This window comes from Lepisma saccharinum, chromosome 1 (genome assembly GCF_977018435.1).
Source record: "Lepisma saccharinum chromosome 1, izLepSacc3.1, whole genome shotgun sequence".
NCBI lineage: Eukaryota > Metazoa > Arthropoda > Insecta > Zygentoma > Lepismatidae > Lepisma > Lepisma saccharinum.
In genome coordinates, this window is record NC_139229.1 from 17,281,861 (window position 1) to 17,309,079 (window position 27,219).

Here is a 27,219-nt window from a genome sequence, read left to right on the forward strand (position 1 = left end):
TGGATTTGTAAAGAGGTATAAATCTGATGAGATTAGACATAATTTCTAATTTATTTCCTTCTTTCCTTTTCAGCTGATAAATTACATGAGCCACAACTTGTCCAAGGTCGAGAATCTGAAGGTTCTAAACATCACGTAAGTAATTTATCCATTATTTATTCTCATCATCACGTTTCCTCAACGTCGTCTTTGGCCAAAATCGGAAGAAAAGCGACGCTAAATGACAACATAACGGGATCAAATTGCACACTGCAAAAAATATTTAAAAATATGGATTTTTTCTGAAAACTGTTATCCCGTTAGGTTTATTCTAATTGTGTTGTTAGAATAAGTTTACAAATAAATAAATGGGATGTATTGAATTGTTCCCAGTCAGAATTGTCATTTTGATGGGAATAATTTACAGGATAAAAGTCTTTAAGAGATTGAATGTAACTTGTGAGCCTTCAATTTTGATATTTTTCATAGCAATTTACCTAAATTTCTCTTCGTGTGGCAACCTTGGTCTGATTGCTTATTTGGAAGAAAGATGTCAGGCTTTGAAGCTTTGCGATTTGAATCATGTTAATTTGACATAGTTCATCATTAAGTGTCATTATATCATTCGAAACATCACAGCAACGACACTATGAATGTGATAGAACTAAGCATACTGAAGAATGTCTAAGTGAAATTACCGGAAAGATATATTTGTGTCAAACTTGAAATACTACTTAGACGTTTGGCTATTGTGTTGAGCTGCGTACAGTAGTGCCATCTATGAAGAAAAAACTAATATTTATCTCGTAGGGCACAGCTTTTCAATCCTCTGAAAGTTCCTTGTTTACACATATTGTTTTGTTCCCAGTGAAACCCGAGGGAAATCTGTTTGAATAGCTTTTTTTAGGTCCTGGGTAAACACCTTGCGAAGTGCCAATGCTCTTCTTTTCAACCACTCCGCTCACACAAGGAAGTTTAGGGTGCGAAACACGCTGTATAAAAGGGAGAAAATTCGATTTAAACGAAAGAACGGAAACGTGAACACAAAAGGAAGCCGGTTACCGTGCTAATTCCCCTTGATCCGGACCGGGCTGCAGACACAATTGAAGAAATACAATTGTATGTGTTGGGGGAAAGGGTTGGAGGGATTTAAGAGGCATTAAGTAGAAGTGGGTTCAAATAAACGTTGCTGGCTTAAACGTTGAATAAGTACTATGAGAGTTTAGAAAGCGCTGACCATGAGTTGTATCCTAAGAACGAAACTGGACGCATACTCAAGTTTTTTAGAGCACGTGCTACAATTCGCATGAATAAAAAGCCTGAGAACCTGCTCACACAGGTAACACCTACTCCCTCATTGAGTCATGTTCCTGTGATGATGTCACGTGATCAGGTAACAAGAATAAAATATGACATAAACTCAAGTCCCAAGCCTGATAGTTAGCTTAAATGTAATATTGCTGCTAGCTCCAGTGATGCAGGAACAGGGGGTTACCGGGTTGCAGTATCAAATTTTACTCCTTGTAAAAGTTTCGTCATTATTTAGACCAGACGAGAGACCATTCTTACGCCAGCGGCACCAGATCATTATGTCTGACGTAAAACTTTAGGTCTAGTCCTGATTAGACCTTGTGCGTTCTAGTAGCCTCTAAAACAAACGACATAGGTCTAGTCGTGATTAGACTTTGTGCGTTCAAGTATGGACTCAAATACAAACTGCCTACGACTAGTCCTGATTTCACTTTGTGCGTTCAAGTTGCCTTAAATACAAACTGTCTAGGACTTAGTCCTGTTGACACTTTGTGTGTTCAAGTTGCCTCAAACACAAACTGTCTGGATCTAGTGTTGATTACACTTTGTGCGTTCAATTGTGTTCAAATGCAAACTGTCTATGCTCACTCCTTGTTGCGTTCCTGGTAACTCTACTTACCCTTACTCCAGTAGTCGTGAACATCAAGACTCTTCTCAAGGTAAGTTTAAGAAAAATCCAACCACGGTTGTTTTGTTTATAGGTAAATGTTCATTATTTCACTGGGATACTTACAACGCGTAGGTAGGTAACCCGAATACCGGAACTTGAGTATGGTTTCTCGGAGATAAAAATATACTAGCTCGAAGATCAACACTGAGCTGGCCCAAATCTAGGTTTTACAAAAAAGCGGCGTAAACCTGTACACTTCTTCCTAGACGCAGGCCCGTAGCTAGAGGGGGGGCAGGGGGGGGCAACTGCCCCCCCTGAGAGCCTGCTCTGCCCCCCTGTGAAAAATACAGAACACATTCCTACTTCGAATTCTCACTAATCTTTACAATTATATCATGTGTTACTCTAGCAACATTACAAAGACACTTATTGATTTTGTGATTTATTAGGGTGTATGGGATTCCGGATAATGTCGAATCAGGATTGGGGGGGGGGGATTCCCTTCCAGATTAGACTTCGGGAAATTATTTCACAATTTGCAGTATCTAGAACAGTTGTGACATTTTGAGTAGTATTGTATTAAAGGTATCTAATGTATTTGGATATTTTTCTTGGATGTGTTGCTATGAACTTTGAATTGGTTAAATTTTTGTTTCCCAAGTCTATCTTTTGGTAATAGTGTGGTAGAGAGAGGGAGTGGATATTTGATTTTTGTTACTTTGCGTTGCTTTTCTGCCACTTCTAGCTAATCGCAACAATGAAGGATGACGTGAAATTGATGAAGAGACACTCATAAACAGTGCCGCAACTACAGGGGGGCAGGGGGCATTGTCCTCTCCCCCTGACCTTGACAGAAGTCCATTCTAGGGGAAGCAAACATTTAAGTAAAAAACAAGACTAGGAGAATCTAAGAATAGCAGAACAATTGGATACTCATGATGGAATAAATTTTTACGTGTTCCTTGCATTTTTCTACCAGACGGACAAGGGCACTTGCAAGGGGCACAGAGGGGCAATTGCCCCCCCCCCTCGATTTCAAATTTTATACAAATAAAAAAACATTTCGTAAAATTTTCTTGCTCGCTTCGCTCGCAATGTCTGCTGTTCTATTCTGTTCTATAGTCCAAAATCAGAGCCATAAGTATCTATGGGGCGGCAGAAGTCGGCTCTGGAAGCCAAACGATCTTTATGAAGAAAAAAATGTTAAACAGAATGCCATGGTGCCCCGTAAAATTATTGCACCCTATTAAAATAATTTCTTTCTATGAAACTCAATATGAAATATTACTGATGACACTGTAATCCAAGAAGTCATTGATCAATGAAGGCATTCCTATTTGTTTGTCAGGTGTTAAAACATGTATTTCAACTATACTACAATTCACACAATATTTTGCAAAATGGTTAACGTAACCAGTAGGCAAACATTGTCTGTAGTGATGCAAGAGTCTCCCCTTTGAAAGAAATAAAGTCCGTGGTGGACTAAGGGACCCATGTTTTAATGTTTTAGCAAGTACAAAAAAAAAATTAGCTACAAATGTTTACACAATTCATCAAAGTGTAGATAATATGTAACCAACATTATTTAATTAATTCTATTTTCCTTGTATAATACAACACAATGGTGTTGTTGGATTCTCGTTAGATTCCTTTGTGTGTAAAAATCTTGCATACTAGAAACTAGAGGGAATCATAATGAAGCATGATTTATAAAGGGCTCCCTTAATCAGTTCTGCAGAGAGGCCCAAAGTTGTTGGTGCATATTAATAATCTATTAACATTATCGACCTGTAAATATCAAGTAGATACAGTCCCAATTAGCCTACCTAGGTATTTATGTTAAACTTCATATTCTTTGGCAATCTAGAAAGGTCATTATCGAAATATTGCTATTTGATGTTGCTCGAAGTTCGTTTGTTCGTTGCACTTTCAAGATATCATCCCTTTCTGTTACTTACCTCTTTTCGTGGAGGGGGCAAGTGCCTCCGTGTACCCCGTTATATCTGCCAATGCGACACAATATATTAAAAATTTGCCCCCTCTAGGATTGACTTTGCCCCCCCTACAAAGAATTCCTGGCTACGGGCCTGCCTAGACGTGGAGTTATCACTTGAGATGGCCAATCTAGGTTTTACAGAAGAGCGGCGTAAACCTATTTCACCTTCCTAGATTGGTACTCTCATCTCATTCGGCCAATCTAGGTTTTACAGAAGAGCGGCATAAAACTATTTCACTTCTTCCTACACTGAAACTCGCCCCTTTTCAAGCCAAAATACGTCGTATTGATACTCAAGTTTCCAGCCACGAACTCCGGTCTTTAGGTAATTTTCTATAGTTCAAATCACAAACCCTGAGACCTTCTGTAAACAAAACCACGTGCATGCAGAAAGCATTGCAAACTCATAGAAGTAAAATAATCCACACGAAAATCCAGCGTTGTTACAGGATTCATTACGTAAGTATCCCATACTACAATGGCCAATTTGTAGTATGGGATACGCTGCCGCAAATGACGTCTCACTTTAAACCCAACGCTCTTTCTTTTTTTACTTATTGCTTCACCTTTATGGTTAACTCTTTGCACCAGTAATCATTTCCCATAAATTTGGCTTCTTTCTTGCATGCGAATTGAATATATTTTACTTGCATTTTTTTTTAGACAAAATTATATAACATGGTAATGTATATTTCTAAGGATGATATAGATAGGAGTGTATTTGAAATTTGTTTGTAGATTTTATGTAAATTGTATCTTATGTAAATAAAATATATAATGGGCATAAACAGCCATATGCATTGCTGTAAGTCCAATAAATATATTGATGATGATGATCAAAACAAGACAAAGAAAGTTCGTAAATTTATTGCGGTTGGAAACTTTGACAAGCATCCTAATAACGATTTTTGTTCCGCCAAATATAGTGCACTTCGTAAAATAACTTGGTGACATGGCAAGGCAAGATAAGTGTGAACATTTTGTAGTAATATGCATTGTAACTTTCAATGAGCTTAGAGATTTGTGTACATAATGATATTTTATAACATTGGTTATTTTCTAAAAAATAATCATGTGAACAGCAAAGAAGTAGTGCAACTTAGTAATATTGCCCGACTTATCCTTAGAAAAATAACATGCCGAGTTCTATGCGTGCGGGAAAGTCTCCGTGTTCTCCAAGCTTGTTTTCAAAACACCAGCAAGGACAGCCTTTGAAAAGGGGCGAGAAACAGATTCTACTCAATATTTATGTAACGTTCTGTCAGTGGTATCCTGAGAAACCAGTAAAAGAAGTGGTTAAGTTGGTATCCCAGTGGTGTGTCAGTGTCTGCAGTTTTAAGTGTTATGAAAGAGAGAATGACCGGGAGAGTAACAATGTATGCGGCTGCATATTCGTCTGATGTTTTGAGAGCGGGTTCTCACATTCAGAGGCTCTTATATAAAATGAATAGGTGCGGCGAACTATGATTGTAACAGCAGATGATTGCGGTCATGGATCAGCTGACGCGGAATGATACATCGAATCGGTGAGACCGTTTGTTTACAGAAGGTCTCAGGGTTGGTGATTTAGACCTTAGTACAAAATTCTGAATTATAATAGATAGATATTTGCAATATACATAGTTTTACTTTGAGTAATTTACAAAGAAAGTTCGCATATTCATTTGTGATAAAACTTCTTACATTTTGGAAAATTACAAATTTAAACGTTCCGCCATTATCTAATCACAATTTGGTTAGTTCATTAACATTGGTAACCTTTGATTTGCGAGTTCATATTTACATCATAGTAATATGCATGTTGCGTTAAACGAGCTGACTTCATTAGTATTACATAAAGGTTAATTCATTAGATCATAAGCATCCTGATTGGTGAGTTCACGTTTACGTCACAAACTGAGTCATACAACATGTAAATTTATAAACATTATTAAGAAATCAAGGTGATAATAAAACATTTTCCTTTCAACATGTACGTACATTTACAATTATAATGCAAAGTTGCGAAAATGTGCAAGGACGTAACATCCTGATTAGACTTTGTGCGTTCAAGTGGGCTCAAATAAAAACTGCCTAGGTTCAGTCCTGATTGGGCTCTGTGCGTGCAAGTGGGCTCAAATAAAAACTGCATACGTCTAGTCCTGATTAGATATTGTGCGTTCAAGTGTGCTCCAATACAACCTAATGTTTGGAACAATATATTCCGCTGCACAAACGATGAATAGGAGTAGAGACTGGTTGAGGGAAAATTAACATATCCCTAAATGCTCCACAGCCTCGAAAACAAGTTGCAGTGTATAATAAAACTAACATTACGTATCTGGTATTAGCAACTTCCTTCTTAACAGTAATTAAAACTTCCGTGGTAATAATTTCTTCATCACTATAAGAAAATATTGTTTTTAAAAAAGAGGTGGTGCCGAAATAATCCAAGTTTCTCATTGTTTCCCCAAAGGCTGGGATTAATAATTTGGTTCCATCGTTTCTTCCCTTCCCTTCACTCACCCCCCTTTGTATCTATTCCGCGAGATTTCTTCGAGAGATCGAAAAGTTCAATCGACTGATGGGATCCGAGCAAGTTGAAGGGATATTATTTCCTTGGTTGCTTCGTACGTGTTCGGAATAGGGACGCTGGGAAGTGTCGATTCGTTTGTTCAGTCAGCTCCTGATCTGCAAGAGAACAGAAGAAGAGGGGGAAAAAGATTTAGTAGGTACTTTCCGAACTCTGATCTTATTACGTTTTTTCCCTCGCCAAACCATTTCATTCTGGCAGCACGATTTCGTACAGCAGTGTCTCGTTGCAGTTCGCTCAGGAATGGCTGTTGCAGAGAGTGACAAGTGATGTCATCGCCAAACAACTCGAGAAGTCCTTGAAGCCCACAACTGTCGTATCACCTCGTATCGGTACAATCCCTGACGTGAGATACACCAGATCGTTCTGTCTGAGGTATAACTTTAGAACTAAACTGATTACACCGTGTACGTTCAAGTGAACTCAAATACAAACTGCCTGGATCTAGTCCTGATTATACTTTGTGCGTTCAAGTAGACTCAAATACAAACTGCTTGGATCTAGTCTTGATTACACTTTGTGCGTTCAAGTGGGATCAAATACAAACTGCCTAGGTCTAGTCCTGATTACACTTTGTGCGTTCAAGTGGGCTCAAATACAAACTGCTTGGATCTAGTCTTGATTACACTTTCTGCGTTCAAGTGGGCTCAAATACAAACTGCCTGGATCTAGTCCTGATTACACTTTGTGCGTTCAAGTGGGCTCAAATACAAACTGCCTAGGTCTAGTCCTGATTACACTTTGTGCGTTCAAGTGGGCTCAAATACAAACTGCCTGGTTTTAGACCTGATTAGACAAACTTATCGAGGTGTGTACATTACATGTCCACGTGAGTGTCCTTACAAGAAATGGCAACATTGAAGGCTCCCAAAAGTCATCCTCACTTCCAAGTGCACTCTGTCGAGAAATATCTAGAGCAAACGTACGACAACAAGCCCTCTGTGCAAGTATTGGCTCGAGAGGGCTCGAGCAAGGAACGCGTGAGAGAGGAAGTGAATGCATGAAGGGGGAAAACGGCTACAGCTACCAGCTGTTTGCAGCAGCGCGTAACGTTTTGATCCGCCCACACGCTCTCTCCTCTACCGTCATGCGAGGTCTCACTCCACAGATTCCCAAGACAGAGTGTAGTTCGGACCAACTTTGGAGAGGTGTATGCTCACCACATGTGCAGTCGTGGAAAGAAATACTTCCCTCATAAGACTCCTGATAATAAGGCTCTTTGGGGTAAGTATTTTCCCATGACTGTACACGTGTGTGTCCTTACAAGAATTGTCAACATCGAAGGGACGTGAGGGGTGGTCTTTTGAAGAAGCCAGCCAAAAGTCAACATCACTTCCACGTAGTACATCCCGGTAACTGCATTGGCGCCTGGACCGCAACCAATAGAATCCATTGTGTGGTTTGGTGTTGTCATCCATGTGTGTTTGTGACTGTCCCTTCATCCATCTCACCTTAACACATTCATTCCCATCGCCGCAATTAGCCAAAATTGGAATGAAAGCGACGAAAGTACATGGTGACATGGCTCGTCAGAATTGTCAGCATGGCCTTCACAATGGCGTTGTGGTATTGTCGTCGTTTTGTAATCAAGGTGTCACGGGTTCGATACTCGGTGCAAGCACAAGGTGGTTTAAATCCCATTTTAAACTGTAGGTCCAGTACCGATTAGACTATCTGTGCATAAATTGGACTTTGACGCTCCTAGGATCTGTCAGTTGGACAAGTTGATCCTGGACAGTAAAAACACTATCATTTAACGAAGCCCATACCCCCTCCCTACTATTCCGTTATCCCACCCTTTTTAATTTAACAGTAAAATATGTGACGTGAAATAAATCAACCAATCTTCCTCTAGTATCGAACCGCTGATCAAGCCATTCAATGTAGGGAACGAATTTCTTCAGGATTTCACACGTTTCAATTTCTTGTATTTGCATTCTTCGTATTTGACGTCGCTTTTCTGTCTCTCTCGACTATACGCCACGATGTGGATAAATGGCAATGAGATGAAATTGACAGAGGAACAGTCGCTTATGTAGAGCATGTATTTTAAAACAAACGAGCGAGTAGTATTTTCGATAAACTGGATAACCTGTCTGGGCTCTTTTTGAAATTCTCATCAGCGATGCGCATTCGTATGTAAATGCGACCGTATACTCTATTTGCACGAGTAGAATGCAAACCATGCAATTTGTATAGTCTGCACAGACCGTGTAATTTATGTAAACTATATCACGTTTGATGTAGTGAGCATTGCATACGTGATATGAGGATGAATTACATTCAATTTCCTTTACCTTTGTGAAAAAACATAGCGCAATCACAAAAAAGGATGCATACAAAATCACAAACTAAAATTTAAAAACTCTCTGAATGTTTGTGACAGTAGATCATTACGAGCAAGCAATGTTAATTGGACAGTGTCCATTATTCTAGCACTACGTTGCCTCAAACACAAACTGCCTGGATATAGTCCTGATTACACTTTGTGCGTTTAATTGGTCTCAAATACGAACTAACTAGGTCCAGTCCTGATTAGACTTTGTCGTTCAAGTGGGCTCAAATACAAACTGCCTAGGCCTAATCCTGATTAGACTTTGTACATTCAAGTGGGCTCAAATACAAACTGGATGAATTACATTCAATTTCCTTTACATTTGTGAAGAAAACGTAGCGTAACCACAAAAAAAAAGGGGTGCATACAAAATCACGAACTAAAATTTTAAAACTCTCCGAATGTTTGTGACAGTAGATATTTAAGAGCAAGCAATATTAATTGGCCATTATTCTAGCACTACATTTCGAGAGAGACCCCACTTCTCTCGCCTTCAGATGAATAAATTATTTTTGTAAGCAGCGTTGCCTACTCGCTACTGCGCAGTGTGATTTTACGATTAACTAACTATCGCTTACTTTTACATGGCAAAACCTATGGCAGACTGTGATTTTACTACAAATCCATTGCGTTAGCTACTCCACTGCGTTCCTCTGAATTTCTGTACTACTTTTTGCTCCATTTAAATTATTATTTCTAATTCTCTTGGGTGAAAGACATATTTGATTGAATTATACACTGGATCGAATTATAAGGTTTGGGGTCATTGCTATGAATGTTCCTGCTTTGATATTTCTCAGTTTCCAGGGAGTTTCCAGCCGATTCTGTGGTAGAGTGTGTGAAGTGATAGACTTTTCAACTCTCCACCGAAGTTCAGAGTTCGAGTCCCGACATGGGTTATTTGTGATTGTCCTTTCATAAATTCCATCATTCACAATTCCTCTTCTTCGCGATTAGCAAAAGTGGAAGAAAAGCGAATTGAAATATACCAAGTCAATCAATACGTTATCAACAGTACCTGAATGAGTTTGGAGAGAGAGAGAAAGGGAAAAAAAGATAAGCGAAGGAAAGGAAAGAGAGAGGGGGCTAGGGTCTGTCGCTTTTCTTTTTCTGATACATTGTTGCCATCTCATAAATATATTCCTAATGCGAAACTGTGACCTGACCGTTGCGTAAGCGCTAAATATGAATCAAGCCTTTTTAACCTACCGTAACATGACTTTAGAAAATGCACTAGCCTTAGTGACTTTAGCACCTAAAAATTCATTACACCTAGGTACACAGTGAACAATTAAATCACACTTGTATTCATAATGCAATCTCAGATAAGTGTGAAAAATTACAGTGTTCCTTTCCCGCCAAATCGATTCAGGAACTTTTTAAAGGTGCCAAGTTTAAAGAAAGAAAAAAGAACCTATTCTACTTGGGTAATGGGAGCATCAATTTGCCGTGACAGCTCTCTGGCAGACGGTGTCACTTTGAATGAAGCAGAAATCCGGAGTTTCCCGACGGTTTCCTGCAAAGTCTACCTGTTGAACTTGGCGGAAAGATGGCGCTTCCGTCGATAGGGACGCTCTGCCCTGCCAAGACGGAAGGAAATTGAGTTTAAAGGGAAGGAAGGATTCGAGGGTGGTGGCGTAGAGACTGGGATCTGGGGGAGGAATGCGTGAAGAACGCATCACGAAAAGTGCTCCCTTCGGACTCTGTAAAGTTTTCTTAAGGTAAGAGAGATAGAGGAGGCAAATTTTGCTCCCGTAACTTTCTCCGCTGTTGTTGGTGTTAATGTGTGCTATATCAGCGGTGGCGAGCACGATGATTGGTCGACTCACAATCACGCCACCGTTTTCAGGGTTGCCAGATTGTCGCGATGAAAAGACGGGACGAAATCGCAATCACAAGTTGAGAATAAAGGAGAACATTGTAAAAACACAGTATATAACCTTAACAAGCATTTCTACTCACTTTTTCATGCTCAGAACAGTTAATTCTTATGAAAAACAACTAATAACAGATGTAGATAAAGAAGATTCTTTCTTAATCCTCTGCTCCGTTCCTCGATCATGTTGCATTACGTCGCTGCTACCGCCATATGCAGTAATTACAACCTGCTTTATATTGATTTACCACTATCCTTGAACCACATGTGGAAATCTCTCTCCGACCATGACTTGCGAAATATACACTGTCATTTTTGTGTAGGGTTCATGCACCAACCTCACTGCAAAGAAAGTAGAAAGAGTGCAGAAGAGGAAGCGGCCACAAACAGGTGCGAGAGCGGAACTGGAATTAATATCTGTCCCACAATGCATCGCCTCCCGGTGAAAAGAATTGATCTGGGTGTTCAGAAGCATGTATACAGCCGAAGGAAATGTACTTTTCTGATACGGGACAATTGGATTATCACGGGACGCGAGACATATTACTTAAATAAGGGACTGTCCCTTAAAATTCGGTACGCCTAGCTACTATGACGGAAGATTCCGGTCCCAAGCCCTTGCTTTCTCCTTCGTATAAGTCAGAGGGTGACAATAGCCTCATTCGGCGAGCCAGGCAACTGCAAGATGCATCTGAGAGGAAACACGTAAATACCAACTTCCGGCTTAAGATCATCTTAGCTGAATCGCCGGACAACAAAAAAGTCACACACGGTCTGTGGATGAAACTAGTCAATGCAACAACTAGTATACAAATTACTGAGAATAAAATACATTTAGGAAAGAATGAAAAAAGTAGCTACTGTTCTCGGAAAGGAGGTAAATATGGTTGGTATATCATCTTTGGTCATACGATTAATTGTATTTAAGTAATTAAAATCTATTTTGAGTTCATTTTCATATCAGCTTCATAATATTCCGAGTTCAATCAAAATAGTTGTTCTGAATAGAACAAAAATGTTACCACGTCAGGACTCATTATGGATATATACGTAGCATTCATTAAAGTAGATTGTATTGTTCAAATCTTGTGTCGAAGTCACGCTCTTCGTTCTTTGAAGCAGACGCGATGAACGTGGTCTTAATATAAAACAATGAACTATTCTGTGACAATGAACTTCTCTCACTTCAAACCAATATTTCAACATTTTCAAAGTATCATTTATTTATCTTGATTACAAAGAATGTTGTCAGACATTGCCAAGTATAACTATAGCCATCTGCGCAATAACATTATCCCAAATCGCATATATAGACGCCGCCATCTTGCAAGATATTGTGCAGACGAAACGAGTCAACTTTTCCTTGACTTCTTCCGGTTCCAAGATGGCTGTAAGCCGTATGAATGGCCGGACGCTTTTACTCTTTAAGACGTGACGTCAACTTCCGCCCGCCGAACGCTAACCGTGCAAGATCTTCAAGCCGACTTGAAGTTGTCTGGTCCGCCGAACGGGGCTATAGTATATATTGCCCCCTTTTTCCTCTCTATACTCTGTCTCGGTTATCTCTGGAGCAAGGCCGCGCACGGCGGCAAAGGAGGGAGTAAATCGAGTGGGCAGAGCGAAGCAGTACACGCTGCTGCAATGGCTGATAACTGCAGTCGCTTTCCCTCCTCCACGCAATCCCATTCCCTCTCATGTGTTCATCGGTGGAGCCGTCTCGCGTCACTACTTGCGCAGAGACTTGTTTTTGTTCGCTTGCTCTAGAGATAACCGGGACAAAGTATAGGACACCATTTCCTTCCGTTCCACTGGCGACTTGCAAACTTGTACATCGAGAAAGATAATTACTTTAGTCTTTGCGATCATTACATCTGTCTCTCTCTGTCTCCTACACCAGACGTTTGGATAGGCAGACTATCGCTTAGATATCTAGACACACTTAACCTTCTGCAATTTTTCATTTTTATGTTCATCGTGTACATATTAAAATGGATGCAGAACTCATGTTTTTTTTTGTGAACACCCTGTGCTTATGTGTGTAGTGTGTGTGTGTGTAAGCGGGAACATCCGCAATCCGAGAAGAAAACTGGAAGATGGTTTGGCTAGAATTATAAATGTTGCCAGGTCGTGCAGCCGTAAACATAACTCGGTGAATTAAAAATGAAAAGTTAGGTGGACCACGCCGGAAGAAAGAGCTTTTCTAATCCGATTATCACAGAAAAATACCCTGTGAAAAATGTCCATTTCAATTACGGTTTGCATCGGACAGGTTGCCTCGCGGTGGATCCTTTTCATATGTTTCTGTTGCGAAGAGGCTTCTTTTCCTTTGCCCCCCCCCCCCCCCAAGGGCAGCCCTTTTCTCTACTGTTTTCCCTGTATTTTTCTGCCTTTGTGGCTTTACAAGATTTAAGATGTTTCACAGGCTTTGGGGAACGAAATCATCTCCTCTCCCTTATTTCGATCTTGCGCAGAGGTCGTGAGGTCTTAGCTACTTAAAAGCAAAATTCCATCTCACTAAGCCTTTGGGGACCTCTCTCCCTCCCCCCTCTCTCTTTCGTGTGGAGTCAAAAGAAAAAAACGCTCAGACTAAAAGAAAGCATACACTCCACTATGCTTTTGTTTCTTGCATTTTTCCTTCCGGTGGAAGTTTAATATTTTCCACGAAGGACACACAAGAGGAGAAGAAATTTGAGAAATGCAAATTTACTCGCTTCGCTAGTGGACATAAAACATGTTTTTTTGTTTGCTTCTCTTTTGGTCGTATCCATGAGTTTGAATCATGTTTTCCCTGAAGGGTTAAACTTGTCAGATCTTTGTTAACTTTATTTCTGTATGTCTGAACGTTTTTGTCCAGTTCCTTATCTTTCAAACGTAATTTTGACTTTGAACGATTTCAAGATGGAAAAGACTGATTGAGTACCAGATCTTTGGTTAAATGCACTTTCCTTGTGTTGATCGTTGTGTTGTTTCAGAAGGTATTGTGTTACTGATCGCGTTATTTTCAAGCAAGTTTCGATTCGATGTGGGAGGAGGGCATCGTGGATTCCATCCCCCTCATTAGGCCCGAATATCTCCAGTAAAATGTGTCAATTTTCTAGCCTGTTCTGGATTTTATTCTACTATCTCCCATAAAAATATGACAGCCATATTTAATACTGGAACACAAATATTTCCATTACAATTTAAAACGTACGCGTTTACAATACGTGTCGCTCTAGAGAGAGAGAGCGCGCGCGAAGAAAGAAGGAGAAAGACTGAGAAGAGAGGAGAGAGAGGCTGAAATATCTTTCTCTCATTTTCTCTTTTCATTTTTAAGAGAAAGAGAGAGACAATGAAAGAAAGAGATGAAATGAGGAAGAGAAAAGGGCTTGACTTTCAATCTCTCTCTCTTCCCCGGGACAGAGAGAAGGAAGGAAGGAAAGAGAGGAGAAAAAGAAGCAGAGAGAGGGGAAGATAACAAGAGAGAGTTCTCATTCAATTAGTGAATTAATTCTCGGTATGTTGACGCAGTAATTGAAAATATCAATCAGTGATTCTCTAGAAACATCCTTTCTCGGTGTTCAGGCAAAATTTGAAAATTTTCTGTCGAACGGTTCTCGAGATAATCATGACCAATATTACCCCGTAAGCTTACACAGGCTTACGATGTTAATGCTCAACTTTTCGCAGACGTATAGGATCTGATAGCATTATGTGTAATCCCACGTCTTTTAGAAAGGAATGAAGCCAGTGAAGCAATGACTTTCAAACTCAGCATTGCATGTTCTGACAGTCTCTCTTCGTATGTTGAGGAATGAGAAAGCTTCCAAGGTGTAAGTTTTTAAAACTACGAGTTGTAGCTAAATGATCCAGTAGTTTATCTAGCCCTGCTGTTCGAGTCAATCAAATTTAAGTGTTCTTCATTACGCGCCTGATGCACATGATTGGCCCCATGAGTGTCTTTAAGAGCTTGGAATTGGTGGGAAACGTTTTCAGGGTACGGAAACTCTCAGGACAACTAAGGGAATTGTGCTTGAAGGATAGTGTTAGGAAAGTTGATGTTTAAAGCTAACAGAGTTGAAGTTAGTTCGTTCAAAATGCAACTTTAAGGTACTTTTACAATTATTTCAGCCGCGTGTTGGGGAGAGGGGGAGGCGTAACCTCCAAAAGTTCAGACTCATTGAAACGCTAAATTTGTTCTTCCGTGATAAACGGAAAGACCAAATCTAAGAAAAATTCCTACAAAAATTATTTGAAACTAAGAAATAATTCCCCTCTAATCTTGCATGGCTCCCACTTAAGGGCTCACCACGAACCTTCAAAATACTACCACTAGACTTGCCTCTAGCCTTTTATTGCGGTAACGTTGATAGTTTGTGAAATTTACTATCCATTACGAAACTTTCAGACCCGTCCCCATGGTATAGAAATGTAAATTAGATTAATTTATACACTGTTGTTATTACTGTTGTTGTCAACGCATGTGACTTCGCTAAAATAGAAAAACGTAATTTACATCATAGTCCAACAAAAAAGTAATTCGTTTGCTATTAACAGCCTTATTGAATCATAAAAACATCAGCCTATCCACTGTGGAAGCACATCAAAACCTGTCATCTAATCAACTTCACCTTTTTGCCTGCATTATACGAATATTAAATTTTAACCACAACAAAATTGAATTAAAAATCCAATTAGCTTTGTTATTTCGATTGTTTAATTTTTTTTCCTTCTTGAATAAAGCATTACCCCAGACACGAATAATGAATGTAGGAGTGAGATCAAAAATAATTTAAAATTTTAACCTTTGAAGCGTTATGTAGGTGGTGTCACGTATTTGCGGCGTGTTTAATTAATATTTCATGATCATTTAATTAGTTATTAATTATATTAATGTAAGCACTGAGAATGTTATGCATGTGCTCGTGCTTTGATGATTGTTCCATATTCACACTCATTTTTTATCACTTTGAATCTCTCACCCCCTCCCCCGCTCGTTACCTTCCTCTCCCCACTGTTTTTATTTTGCACATCTCTACTCCAATCATTTCTCTACTTCACTGCCCATGAGTCTTCACATCAATTTCCCTTATTTTGTTTCATATCTTCTCTCTTTCCTGTACTTGCTCACCCATTCATTTATCTTCATCATGCCTTTCTTCTGCATTGTCTTCCATCTCTCCTCTACTTGCCTGCCTATGATTACATCTTTATATATATTTTTCTTGTTGTCCTTAATTTCTCTTATCTTTCCTCTACTTGCCTGCCCATGTTTATATCTTCATATATCTTCCTCTTGTTGTCTTCCATTTTTCCTCTACTTGCCTACCAATGTTTTTATCTTCATATCTCTTTCTCATGCTGTGTTTATTGCCTTCTATCTCTCTCCTAATTTTCTGCTATGTATGATTATCTTGCTGTGCTTATTGTCTTTTATCTTACCTCCACTTTCTTCCTTGTTTCTCTCCCTCTATTTTCCCCATTGTCATAGTGTGTGTGTGTGTGTGTGTGTGTGTGTGTGTGTGTGTGTGTGTGTGTGTGTGTGTGTGTGTGTGTGTGTGTGTGTGTGTGTCTTTACGTCACTTGCAGCCAGTGGCGCAGGAACGGGGGGGTACAGGGGTACATTGTACCTCCCTAAATTTTGGAAGGGGTACTGTACCCCCCTGAATCCGTAAATCGAGTTGTACCCCCTGTACCCCCCTTGCTAATTTGACAGCAGACGCCAGGTGAAAGAACCTATTTTAAGTTCACCCAATAAAAAAAAAGTGTACAGTAGACTCGCGATTAACCGAGTCCCGATTAACCGTGGCTCCGCGTTAACCGAGGGAGTGGTTGGAAAACATCGCGCTTCATAACGCACCCCCATGTTTATTTATGGAGTCAAGTCACTGTCCGCGTAGCACGTGTTCGTTACATTGTCGGTGTATCCGATTGTTACGGTGGTGTTGAAGTCTGTGTAGGCCTATTCTAAGCGAAAAAAGTAATCTTCTAATTTATGTTGTACTAGTAATAAATAATTACTATACAGTTTTAAGTGTTGTTTCGTCATTTACGACCTATTAGCACATTATCTCCGTATTATCCGAGTTTTTCCGTATCCGAGGTAATCTCGGTCCCAATTAGCTCGGATAATCGCGAATCTACTGTATATTGTTTATAACTTTTAGGCCTAAACATTATCTTCCTTACAACAGAAATTCAAACCATTCTAAACTTATTCTACTACATTGTGGTTGATACTAGTTAGTTCATTGACCTAAGTTCTTGGAAACCTCTTTAAGGAGATGAAAATTGTTTAAAATGTGTGTGGAACGATGGAATCAGATTTGCTCATCTGAAGGATTTCGGTTTTGTATATGTAATGATAGTACTTTCAGTGCTTGAAGACTGTCATTAGGTACGGCTAATTATATAACAAATAAATGCTTTCTCAAATGTTTCACAAATATTTCAAAGTTAGACTTTTTACGAGTTGATCGGGAACCATCTCAACTCAGTTTTTTTCTTATTTTAATACAACGCTCTACAGATGTCTGAGTAAATACCAAATACATGGCTCCTAAAAGACATTGGATGTGGTACACATCTGCCATAAATTGTTTAAAGATATTTTTATGCGTAGCTATGGGAATTTAAAATTAGAATGAACTTAAGTGGAACTCTATAAGTACGATATATTCAATAATGTGGTTTCTATATCCAGTGGGTGGGAGATTCCTGGTTGGGGTTGCTCAAGATCCTCCTCACCCCCTTTAATCTCAACCTGCATTAAAATGAATAGATGTATCTTTGTTCGCAATTTTCACATTTCGAACTCCTGATTTTCCGTTCCGTTCAATTGAAATAAGCCGAGAACGAAGTCCAGAGCTATATATGTTTCAGAATTGTTATCTGGTTTTAAAATATGTTTAAAAAAACATAAATTCTAAGAAAAACAAAGAAAAAAATAGTTACGCAAATTTTGCATTAAATAACAGGACATTCGTGTGTGCTGTTCTAAAGTAGAATATTTCCCATTATACCTAAGTATCAAGGACGTATTTAGGAGGGGGTCCGGACACTTCCCCGAAAGACTTACCAAGAAGTAAAACTAAATAATCAAAATATAATTGTTTAGCATTTATTATATAATAGATGGTTATTTCCGCTGAACGTATTAGAAGGCAAGAAATTTGGCTCATACGGCTTTGAAAGGTTCCAAAGATTTATGCACACAACTAATGATAATATCCATAAAATTTTAATCAGAAAATTTACTTTTCGTTAATTAGATCTCACTTTTGTTTGTTATTCAATAAATATTCAATTATTTTTCTATTTGACATTAAATACCTTGCCAGGGCAGTTGTTTTTATGCAAATATTGGCGATCTTAACTACATGCAAGCTAGATGCTGTTATATCTCTATTCTTTTACTATGTTTTACCTGTTCACGTAATAACAACAATACAATATTAATTAACTTACATATTAATATTAATTAATATTTTAATTTAATTAAATATAATAATAATTATTTATTATTATTATTATTATTATTATTATTATTATTGCAACACTTGGTTGGACCCCCGAAATGTATTTCTAGGTGCAGTAGTATGTGTGTTTATATATATATGGAGGCTGAATCTTGTACCCCCCCCCCCAAATGAAAAACGTTCCTGCGCCACTGCTTGCAGCCTGGTATTCTCTCCTTTTCCATCATCTTTTCCTCACTCCCTGAGCCCTTTTTTTCATTTATCTATCTGTTTCCTTTCCTTCGGCTCCACTTTTTCCTGTACCTATGATTCCAGTACGTACGTGTGTTTCATACTTGTCTGTTCAGATGATTACACTTTTCTGTCTATATCACGTAAAGTTTACACTCTTCCCTGGAAGGTCTGGAGCATGCGAACGAAAACGCAGCAGTGCACACTGCTATACTCCCCACTCGCTTTCTTCCCTTCTCCACCATTATGCGCGGTCTTGCTCCACACATTCCCGAGACAAGAGTATAACCTTTTGTCCTTCCCGCACTATAGCAGAGCGTTGAATCCACGCTGAAGGCAAGCTAGACTGCCAAAAGCTGTTTAGCCGTCGCTGGGAATAACATGTTAGATTAAAAACGGTTTAATTGGCGCATTGACTTTCAGTAAGGTCGTTACAACTCAGAAGTGTCCGTGACTACAATATGTAGGTGAGCCCCAGCATAAAAATGTTTGGGTTGATCCCTTGCCTAAGGAAATCTTGTGAAAACATTTCTCCGAAACAGGTTGTAATCAAAGTTTCGCTGTTTGTCGGAAACGTCGCGTTCAATTCCAGGATCCACCCAATGCAAGACTGAAATCCGTCGCTTAGGCGTTTATTGCACGTTGCAGCGAGAGAGAGGAATGCATTCCTCGCACAGGAAAAGAAGCTGACTCATTTTATTTCTGTCTCCCGAGCTCCTTGCAAAGGAAAAATCCTCGAGACCGTCACACCGCTTTGAAGAAACCAGGAGGGCGTCTGAAATCGGGGGGAAAAGGAGGGGAAACAATTGGGGGTCCTACCGTTCTCGGAAACAGCCTTATTTTCTTTTCCTTCCGTTGGAAAAACCTGATCCTTTCCTATCTTTCATTGCAGGCCCGATGGCGAAATGACATTCCACTTCTTTGGAGTGAAGGACGATCGTGGCCGCGTGAGGGCAGCACTGAATGGTCTCTTGCAGAAAGGTCGCCTGGGAAATCTCACACTCCACGACACTCGGATCTCCTTCAAGAGCGAGCCTGCGCTTCTTCTCGAGGTAGGTGGCGCTGCGAGAGAAATTTCTTTTCGTCAAGACCACAATGGGGAAACTCCAGATTTCAGCGAGGAACTTCTCGTCTGTAATTAGGGGAGCCCTGGTGTGGTCGCCGGGAGCTCTTTGCTGTTTGTTTTGCTCTGTTATTGTACGACCTGGAGCAAAAATGAGTTGGGCCTGTTGGTAACGCCGGAAAGGTTGCCTAATTATTAGGTTGTCACAAGCTGGGAAATGGTATTCAGACCGTGTCAGGACAGTTGATTTTGCGTTCTTGGTTTAGAATTTTTGTTCTTTATTGCTCCATGTTGGTAAAGTCCTTTGTTTCACATTACTTGCGTAAGATCTGTGACAATGGACATATAAAGCTGAAAGTAACGGCTGTCAAATTCACTTCCTCCTGAAGAGACTAGCTTTACATAAAACAATTTGTCGCAAAGACTTTATACTTACATATGTACAATGTTCTTAACGTTCTGTCCGAAAGGTACAAAGTACAGACTTGAAGTATGCTCTTGGCGGAAGTGACGTCACCTAGTACAGTTTCGAAAGCGCCAAGAACAGAAGCACGGAAGTGCACAGCTCGCTGCACAGATCGTTGCTGACTAGGTCACGTGATTTCCGCGCTCGTTGTTCATGTGTTTAAAACCACGGAGGTAGGAAGCCAGCAACACGAGTTAAATATACGTTATGGGTCAGCAAATTGTTGGTTGAAGTTCTTCTAATGTGTGGAAATGTATGTGTACGAACATTTGAAAATGCTATGTGATTTCTATGGTTATAAACAAGTGTTTAAAACGCGAGGGAAGCAACGTGTCCTCAGTTTTATCTACTGATCGTATTTGGCGCTGCAGTCGAAGTGCAATTCGAAACACTGTCACTTCCAGTCCACGACTCGAAGACCGCACTCCAAGACCATACTCGGAGGATGCTCGCTTCAAGTACGGTCTTGCACCTTTCGGATCCTCGGCTGGACCCGCGGTGAACGCCACTGAAGCTCTTTTCGAAATTTTCTCTCCTTTTGATTGCATCTTAGAATTCCTTTTAGGCTATTGTAGATTGTAAAATAAAGAAACTCAAAGGCTGGTTCTATGCCAAGAGTTTCACCTCAATATCCATCACACAAGCAACCTCCGAGGAAGAAAGCCAGAAGAGCATTGAAATCGCCCTCCATTGACAGCAAATCATTTCCCAATTTCAATGCAGAAATTGGTAAATACATACATTTAAAATGTATTTTATACAATTCTAGCATAAATTAAATTAAATTAATATACGATATAATTAACTTTCATCATGAACTAGTTGCGAGCTTATAACTCGTTCCTCACTTATATAAATGTTTCGTTACTATCTTGCATTGTTCTTTCATCTAACTAATACGTTCATGCATGGGCGTCCGGAAGGGGGGCAAGGGAGACCGTGCCCCCCCTGGAAAATGAACACCAACCAAAAATTATGAATTTCACACATATAATTTCATTTTAGCCACAATAATATGTGTTAATTATTGCATGAACACCATAAATTCAAACTTAAGGAATGTTTTTTAGGGAACGACACTATTTTGGGGGAAAATTTGCCTTGTTTGCTCCCCCCTGGAAAAAATCCTGAGGACGTCCATGCTTTCATGGCTTCTATTTCCATTTTGGTTATTTTACGTTGCTTTCGTTCTAATCGCAACGACGGGGATGGATGATGGAGCGATGAAGTAGGTGAAAGGACGAACAGAAATCCGTGCATTAACCAGGATTCGAACTTAGGTCCCCTGGTGTTGTAGAACGTTATGATCCCCACTCCGACACGAAGGCCGGGTAATTTCATCATAATCGTTGGAATTAACAAAGTGGAAAATCCGTATTCATTTCACGGAGCACACACGCATGTTACTTTGTGGTTGTTTCATCCATAAGAGTAGCTCAAGCTCACCATTTATTGCAATCCACAAGATTTAATTAAAAACCCAGTGGAAATAAACAAATAAAAAGGTAATGAATTTGGTGTTTTCTCTTCCCTTATTTCACGTCACTCTCCTGCCATTTTGACAAATAGCGACGATGAAGTGAATGATGATTACATGAAATTAATAAAGGAACATTCAACGTGCTCGGAAACCGATGAGGAAAGAAACCTTGATACAGCACAGCTAAATCTCTCATTTCAATCATGTAGTCATCTGACTATATGATTAGTGCACACACGAACTCGCCAATTCGAACCAAGAGTCACACACATAATAATAAAGTTTTTAAGTAATAGGTTAAGAAGATTAATATTCTATTAATATTATTGTTATCATTAAGTAGGTCATAAATTATTATTATTATTATTATTATTGCTAACAGTGTTTTTCTGGGAAGAAAGGTTCTGATATTCTTCAAGTTGGCTACTTATTATTATTCTGTTGATTTGTTATTGTGTTCATCACATGTTCATAAATGATCCTGCATTCATGTACCATCATAGGCACACCCTAATGGGCTGCTTTATCAAAGAGAATTAAAGACAGATATTTCAATAAGAGAGAAAATGAGCGGCAGTTTGTAAGAAGTTGAGAATGTCATTACTTGGTACAAACGTGTCCATTATCGCTGATGAAAGAAGTGTCTATAGATTTTCGATTTTTTGATGTCATTGGAGAAAGAAGATATTTACTGCATTCTACTCTGTACTACAACGTTTTTCTTCTATACCTGTCACAAGCTGCACGTGTGAGAGAGAGCTTTCTCCAAGCTTACCCAAGTAAAAACTAATTAAGACCAACTCAGAAGCAGGATAGATTGGAAGTCCTGCTCTTGCTATTTGTGGAACAGGAAAAAAGCTTCTAATACATCTATTGATGTAAATGAAGTTATTGCAGTGACGTGCACTGAGGAGTAGCTAGTCTAGCAGAGATAGATCAATCAATCTCACATCTCGAATTATATTCAAATCACAATATTTATTGTCTTGTTAAAGCCACCACAGCTCATATGCAACACCTTCTTTTCCACGCGCTTCTCGTCCATCGGTGTTCTCCGCGGGTAAAGCTAGCTGGATACCCTAGCTCGCTCTTCTTCCGCCTGACCAGTTTTCAGGTAGAAACGGACGCCTAAAAGAAAAGGAAGATTTTTACCTCTACCTCCCTTGCCCCCTCCCCCGCTGCAATGGTTGAAAGCCCAGGCTTTCAGGTCCCACAGTCTATCTCCTATAGGACAGATAGGGGATTGGTTTCTCATAGATTTTTTTGTAAATCCACGAAAGAACTCAGGGTAAAATTTTCTGCAGTTCTCTGTATTTACACAACATTTTACACGTTGTACAATATGTATGTATAATATAGGATGTAGTTTTATTATTTATGAAATGGGAACGTGTTATGTGCAGACAATAATGTTATGCTTTCTTTCGTTTTCTTCAAGTATCGAATATATAATGATTAAATTGCAAATATGTGCTCGAGCTCTCTCTGACTCTCGTTTTAGTAGTGTTCTATTTAAATGTACTACTTTTGGCCTCTAACAGTCATAAATACGGATGTATTTATTTGGGCAACAAAACGCGCGTTCATATTGTTGTTGGATTGGTTTATTTTACTTCGCTTTTCTGCCACATTTGGTTATTGCGAAAATGAGGATGAGTGATGATATGATGAAATTGATGAAGGGACCTCATATGAACAATCCAGGCCAGGATTCGAACTCGTGATGAGTGCGCATTCTTGTCCTATGTGTTGTACTCTGCAGTGAATAATGAAATAATTTGGAATGAAAAATGTATCTCAGAACTCAAAAAGCCAAATGAATATTATTGAAGAAACTACAAAAAGGTGTGTTTTGTTTCCTGTTTTGTTTCTGTGCATAAAGTGGACTTAAAACACCAAATGAACTGTGCGGGAGTGGTTATCACAGCGCGCTACGACACCAGGAGTTCCGGGTTTGAACCCCGTCCTGGGCATGGGTGTTCTTTGTGTTTGTCCCTTCATTAATTTTATCGTATCATCTTCGCAATTATCCAAATGTGAGAAAAAAGCGACGCTAAGTAACAAAAATGAAATGAAATCAAATCATTGAGTGATTGCTCGATTTGGTTTATTTTACTTCGTTTTTCCGCTACTTTTGTCTAATCGCGAAGATGATACGATAAAATTGATGAAGGGACACACACAAAGAATACCCATGGCCAAGCTGAGATTCTAACCCAGAATCTCTGGCTTAGTAGTCAAACCAAATCGTTTTTTATTTTCGAATGTGGGTGGGGTTTACGTGTACTATTTTTTAGTACTCATTCATCATTTTGTAATCTTTTCTTGTTATTGACATTCTTTTTTAGGAATACTGGGCCCTAAAGGGGGGAGGGGTGTGACGCACGCCAACCCCACCCCCCTTGAGCACGCCACTGACTGCTACCCCAAGTTTCGACGTCACCGCACGTCACTGAGTTATTGATGAGTTTCAGAACATTGTACCTTTTGACAGACGTCCCTTGTTATAGATGACGTGTATTTTGATGTATTTGTTTGTAACATTTATGACCATTTTGTGTGTGTGTAATTTCTATGCAATTTGATTTTTTCTACTACATATATTCAGAAATTTTCAACACTGTCATTTAGTGAATTTATATTCCTTTACAAACATCAGTGCAGTTAAAGAGCCAAGTGATTGTGTTGCAAAATATGCTATTAAAAATGTACAAGACCTCATTGTTTTTCTTTGTGCACACCCAAATATAAAGTTCTAGCTACGCCTATGTGTACCATACATACATACACACACATACTTTTCTCGTAATTTTTTTTTTTGTAAAAAAGTGTGGGTACGGCATACCATTGCGTATCTCTAGAAAAGAAAATAATAGAATATAAAAAAATAAATGAATAATTATTATTACAATTGTATTACTTTCCATTTTTAAAATGAAGTTTAATTCATACCTCTTAAGCTTATTATTTCTGACTAACAACCGTACAAGTTTTGTAAACAAATATAAGATTGTTCATTAATGATATACTGAGATAAATAATTTTTGAAAATGCTACAAACGTATCAACCGTGAAGTATCACTGCGATATCTTGAGTTGCTTTCTTTTCTTATGTACGTAAAGGAACACGTAATTCTATTCTATCACTGTTGTGTAGGAATATTTCATTTCACATATATTGAAAAATCGCCGATGTTATTTTCGTAGCATTTTATAGGTTCACATTTTAAAATTTCATGGTTCGAGGGGGGGGGGGGCATGGCTCCTATGCCCCTTTCCTGGGTACGGGTCTGAGAGTACCCTCAAACTTCTTGATTACAAAGCACCAGGATTTCCTCTCGGTTACCTGTTTGAGAGAAGGAAATTCAAATTGTTAAGTTTAATTTTTTCATTTGACTCAATTTAATAATTAAGACAAAACATGAAAAACCAGTACCCCATTCTTTTTTTTCTTTCAGGCTGTCAGAGTGAACCGAGAGAGAATACTAAGAGTGGATGATGAGTTTACTCTTTCATGCATTGCAAAAGGTTCTCAGCTCATGGAGTTCCGATGGTATAAGGATGGCGTTTATGTCAATGTTACTGCAGCTCGAAGGTATTGAACATTTTTTTTCATGCCATAGTACCAGAATAGGAAAGGCTATAGGTTTTTTCATTGATTAAATATTGAATATATGAGTTTTTTCTTCAATTTTCACATAAATTACTGTTCTCATTACGTAACTATACACGTCATGGGCACTGTCTGCACAATGAAAACTCAGGGAACATGTAGCATCCTATGATGAAAAGATTGAATAGTTCAAAAATCACCTCAATATCTCTGGAAAAAATAAACTTCTCATATACCCACCTAAGGGAAAACCAATGTACTAGTAACGTTTCCGCAACAGCGTGTTGATGCCTCTGTCACATTGTAATAAAGGGGTCCAATGTTTGATCTGCAATGGAATCTGATTCCATTTAAACTGTGCATTGTCCCAATTAACCAGTGGTCAGAAGTAGCGAGCTACTTGTAGCTAGCTACAAAATTTGTAGCTGTAGCTGTAGCGACGCTACATTTTGAAAATTGTAGCGGTAGCGAAGCTACAAAATTATTGTAGTTGTAGCGGTAGCGAAGCTACAAAATTCCTGTAGTTGTAGCGAAAATTTCGCTACAGCTACATTTTCTCGGCATTTTGAGGTGAATTTTGAATGTGGCAACAGTGTCAGAAAAAATCGACAATAACCCTTAATTTTGCAGGAGGTTCATAAAGACAGTCTATTACGTGGAGATACAGATTATCTAGATTGTAGATTATAGATATCTGCGTAATTTATTTAATTAGTATCTGAAGAATTCAGATATCCAGATAACTAACTGACATATATGAATATATTCCTGCTAACAGCTACGTTTTTTTAGCTGCATCGCTATTTTGCCTCGTTTGCTGCACCACTGGAAAAAAGTGCCTCGTTTGCGTCACCCCCGGAACAAATCCTGTGGATATTTATGGTGTAAGATACACCAAAATGTCATTAATTGCTGTGTAAGACACAACTTGCGGTGCAAAAACGAGCAATGGAATATCCACTGCACTGACAAGGGAATAGTGCCAGCAATAAATGGCTCAGTACGTTAACAGCATTGATCATCGTCAGTATATAGGATCTCACCAGCAAGAAATTATTGTTACAAGAATGATAGAGTTTCTGGAATTACAATTATCTTCGGGATAGTATTTGTTCACAAATTTTAAAATTACAATACGTTCAGAACTCAGGTTTATACGACAGTTTCCTCAATAATTTTATCATATTGCAAAAAGTATGTACGAGTTATTGACTTTCCTGCAGAAATGACAATTTTCTTTAGTTAATATACATAGTTTTCAAATTTATGTATTTTTCCTACTTTTGCGTCACTTTTCTGTAACTTTTGCTAATCATGACATCATCATCCTTCGCTGTTTCCTGCCTCTGGCTGGGTCGGCATGGAAGTCAAGCCTCTCCATTTTTTCCTGGTCTTTCACAACTCCTCTCTTTCCAAGGTGTTCCAATCTTGTCCCCTAACACTCTCCATTATCTGCTCTTTCCACCGACAACTTGGTCTCCCCCTTGGCCTTATTCGCAATCCTTGTGCATTGTAAGCCCTTACTGGTAGTCTTTCTGCATCCATCCTCTTAATTTGTCCGAACCATCTCATCTGTGCCTGATCTATCCTGTCTTGAAGCTTGACCACACCCACTGCCTGTCAGATATCCTCATTCCTTATTCTATCCCTTCTAGTCTTCCTCAAAAGACTCCTTAGAAATTTAATCTCCACTGCCTGCATCTTTTCTTTGGCTCTCTATGTCATTGTCCAAGTCTCTGCTCCATACGTAATTATTGGCACATAGTATGTTACATATTACCTTCTTGCATTTCATAGGTACATCCCTATTCCATATTATTCTTCGAACACTTTGATATAGTCCACCACCATTCATTTGTCCTATTCTGTTTACCTCCTCGTCTATTCTTCCACTTCTCTCAATCATGACAATGAGGATGAATGGTTTATTTAATTATTCTCTTATCTATAGTCGCTTTCTGCCACTTTCGGCTAATTGTGAGAACGAGGAAGAATGATGAATGATGAGCAGTGTGGGGAATGGAGAAGCAGGAGGATCTCATCCTCCCAATTTGGCATCTTTCCTAGTTTTTGTTTTGAGTCCATTTTAAGCATAGATAATCTGATCGAAACTGGATCCTAACCACTTTGTGCCTCTGCTGGGTATCGAACCTGGGACCCTTTTGTAGTCAAAGGGCTCCAGGCACTTTTCATTCAAAATGCTGACTTCATATCAGTCTATAAAAAATGA

General features: G+C 39.0%; 1 protein-coding gene across 3 annotated transcripts in view; it reads left to right on the top strand.

The window, feature by feature from the left end:
• LOC145993200 (uncharacterized) overlaps positions 1 to 27,219 on the top strand; it is a 776,759-nt gene that overhangs the window by 697,199 nt on the left and 52,341 nt on the right. For all 3 annotated transcript variants that reach the window (XM_083129421.1, XM_083129420.1, XM_083129422.1), the window contains 3 exons: positions 74 to 135; positions 19,260 to 19,419; positions 24,835 to 24,971. In XM_083129421.1, coding sequence (XP_082985547.1) covers positions 74 to 135; positions 19,260 to 19,419; positions 24,835 to 24,971 — 359 coding nt within the window. The remainder of the gene's footprint in view (positions 1 to 73; positions 136 to 19,259; positions 19,420 to 24,834; positions 24,972 to 27,219) is intronic.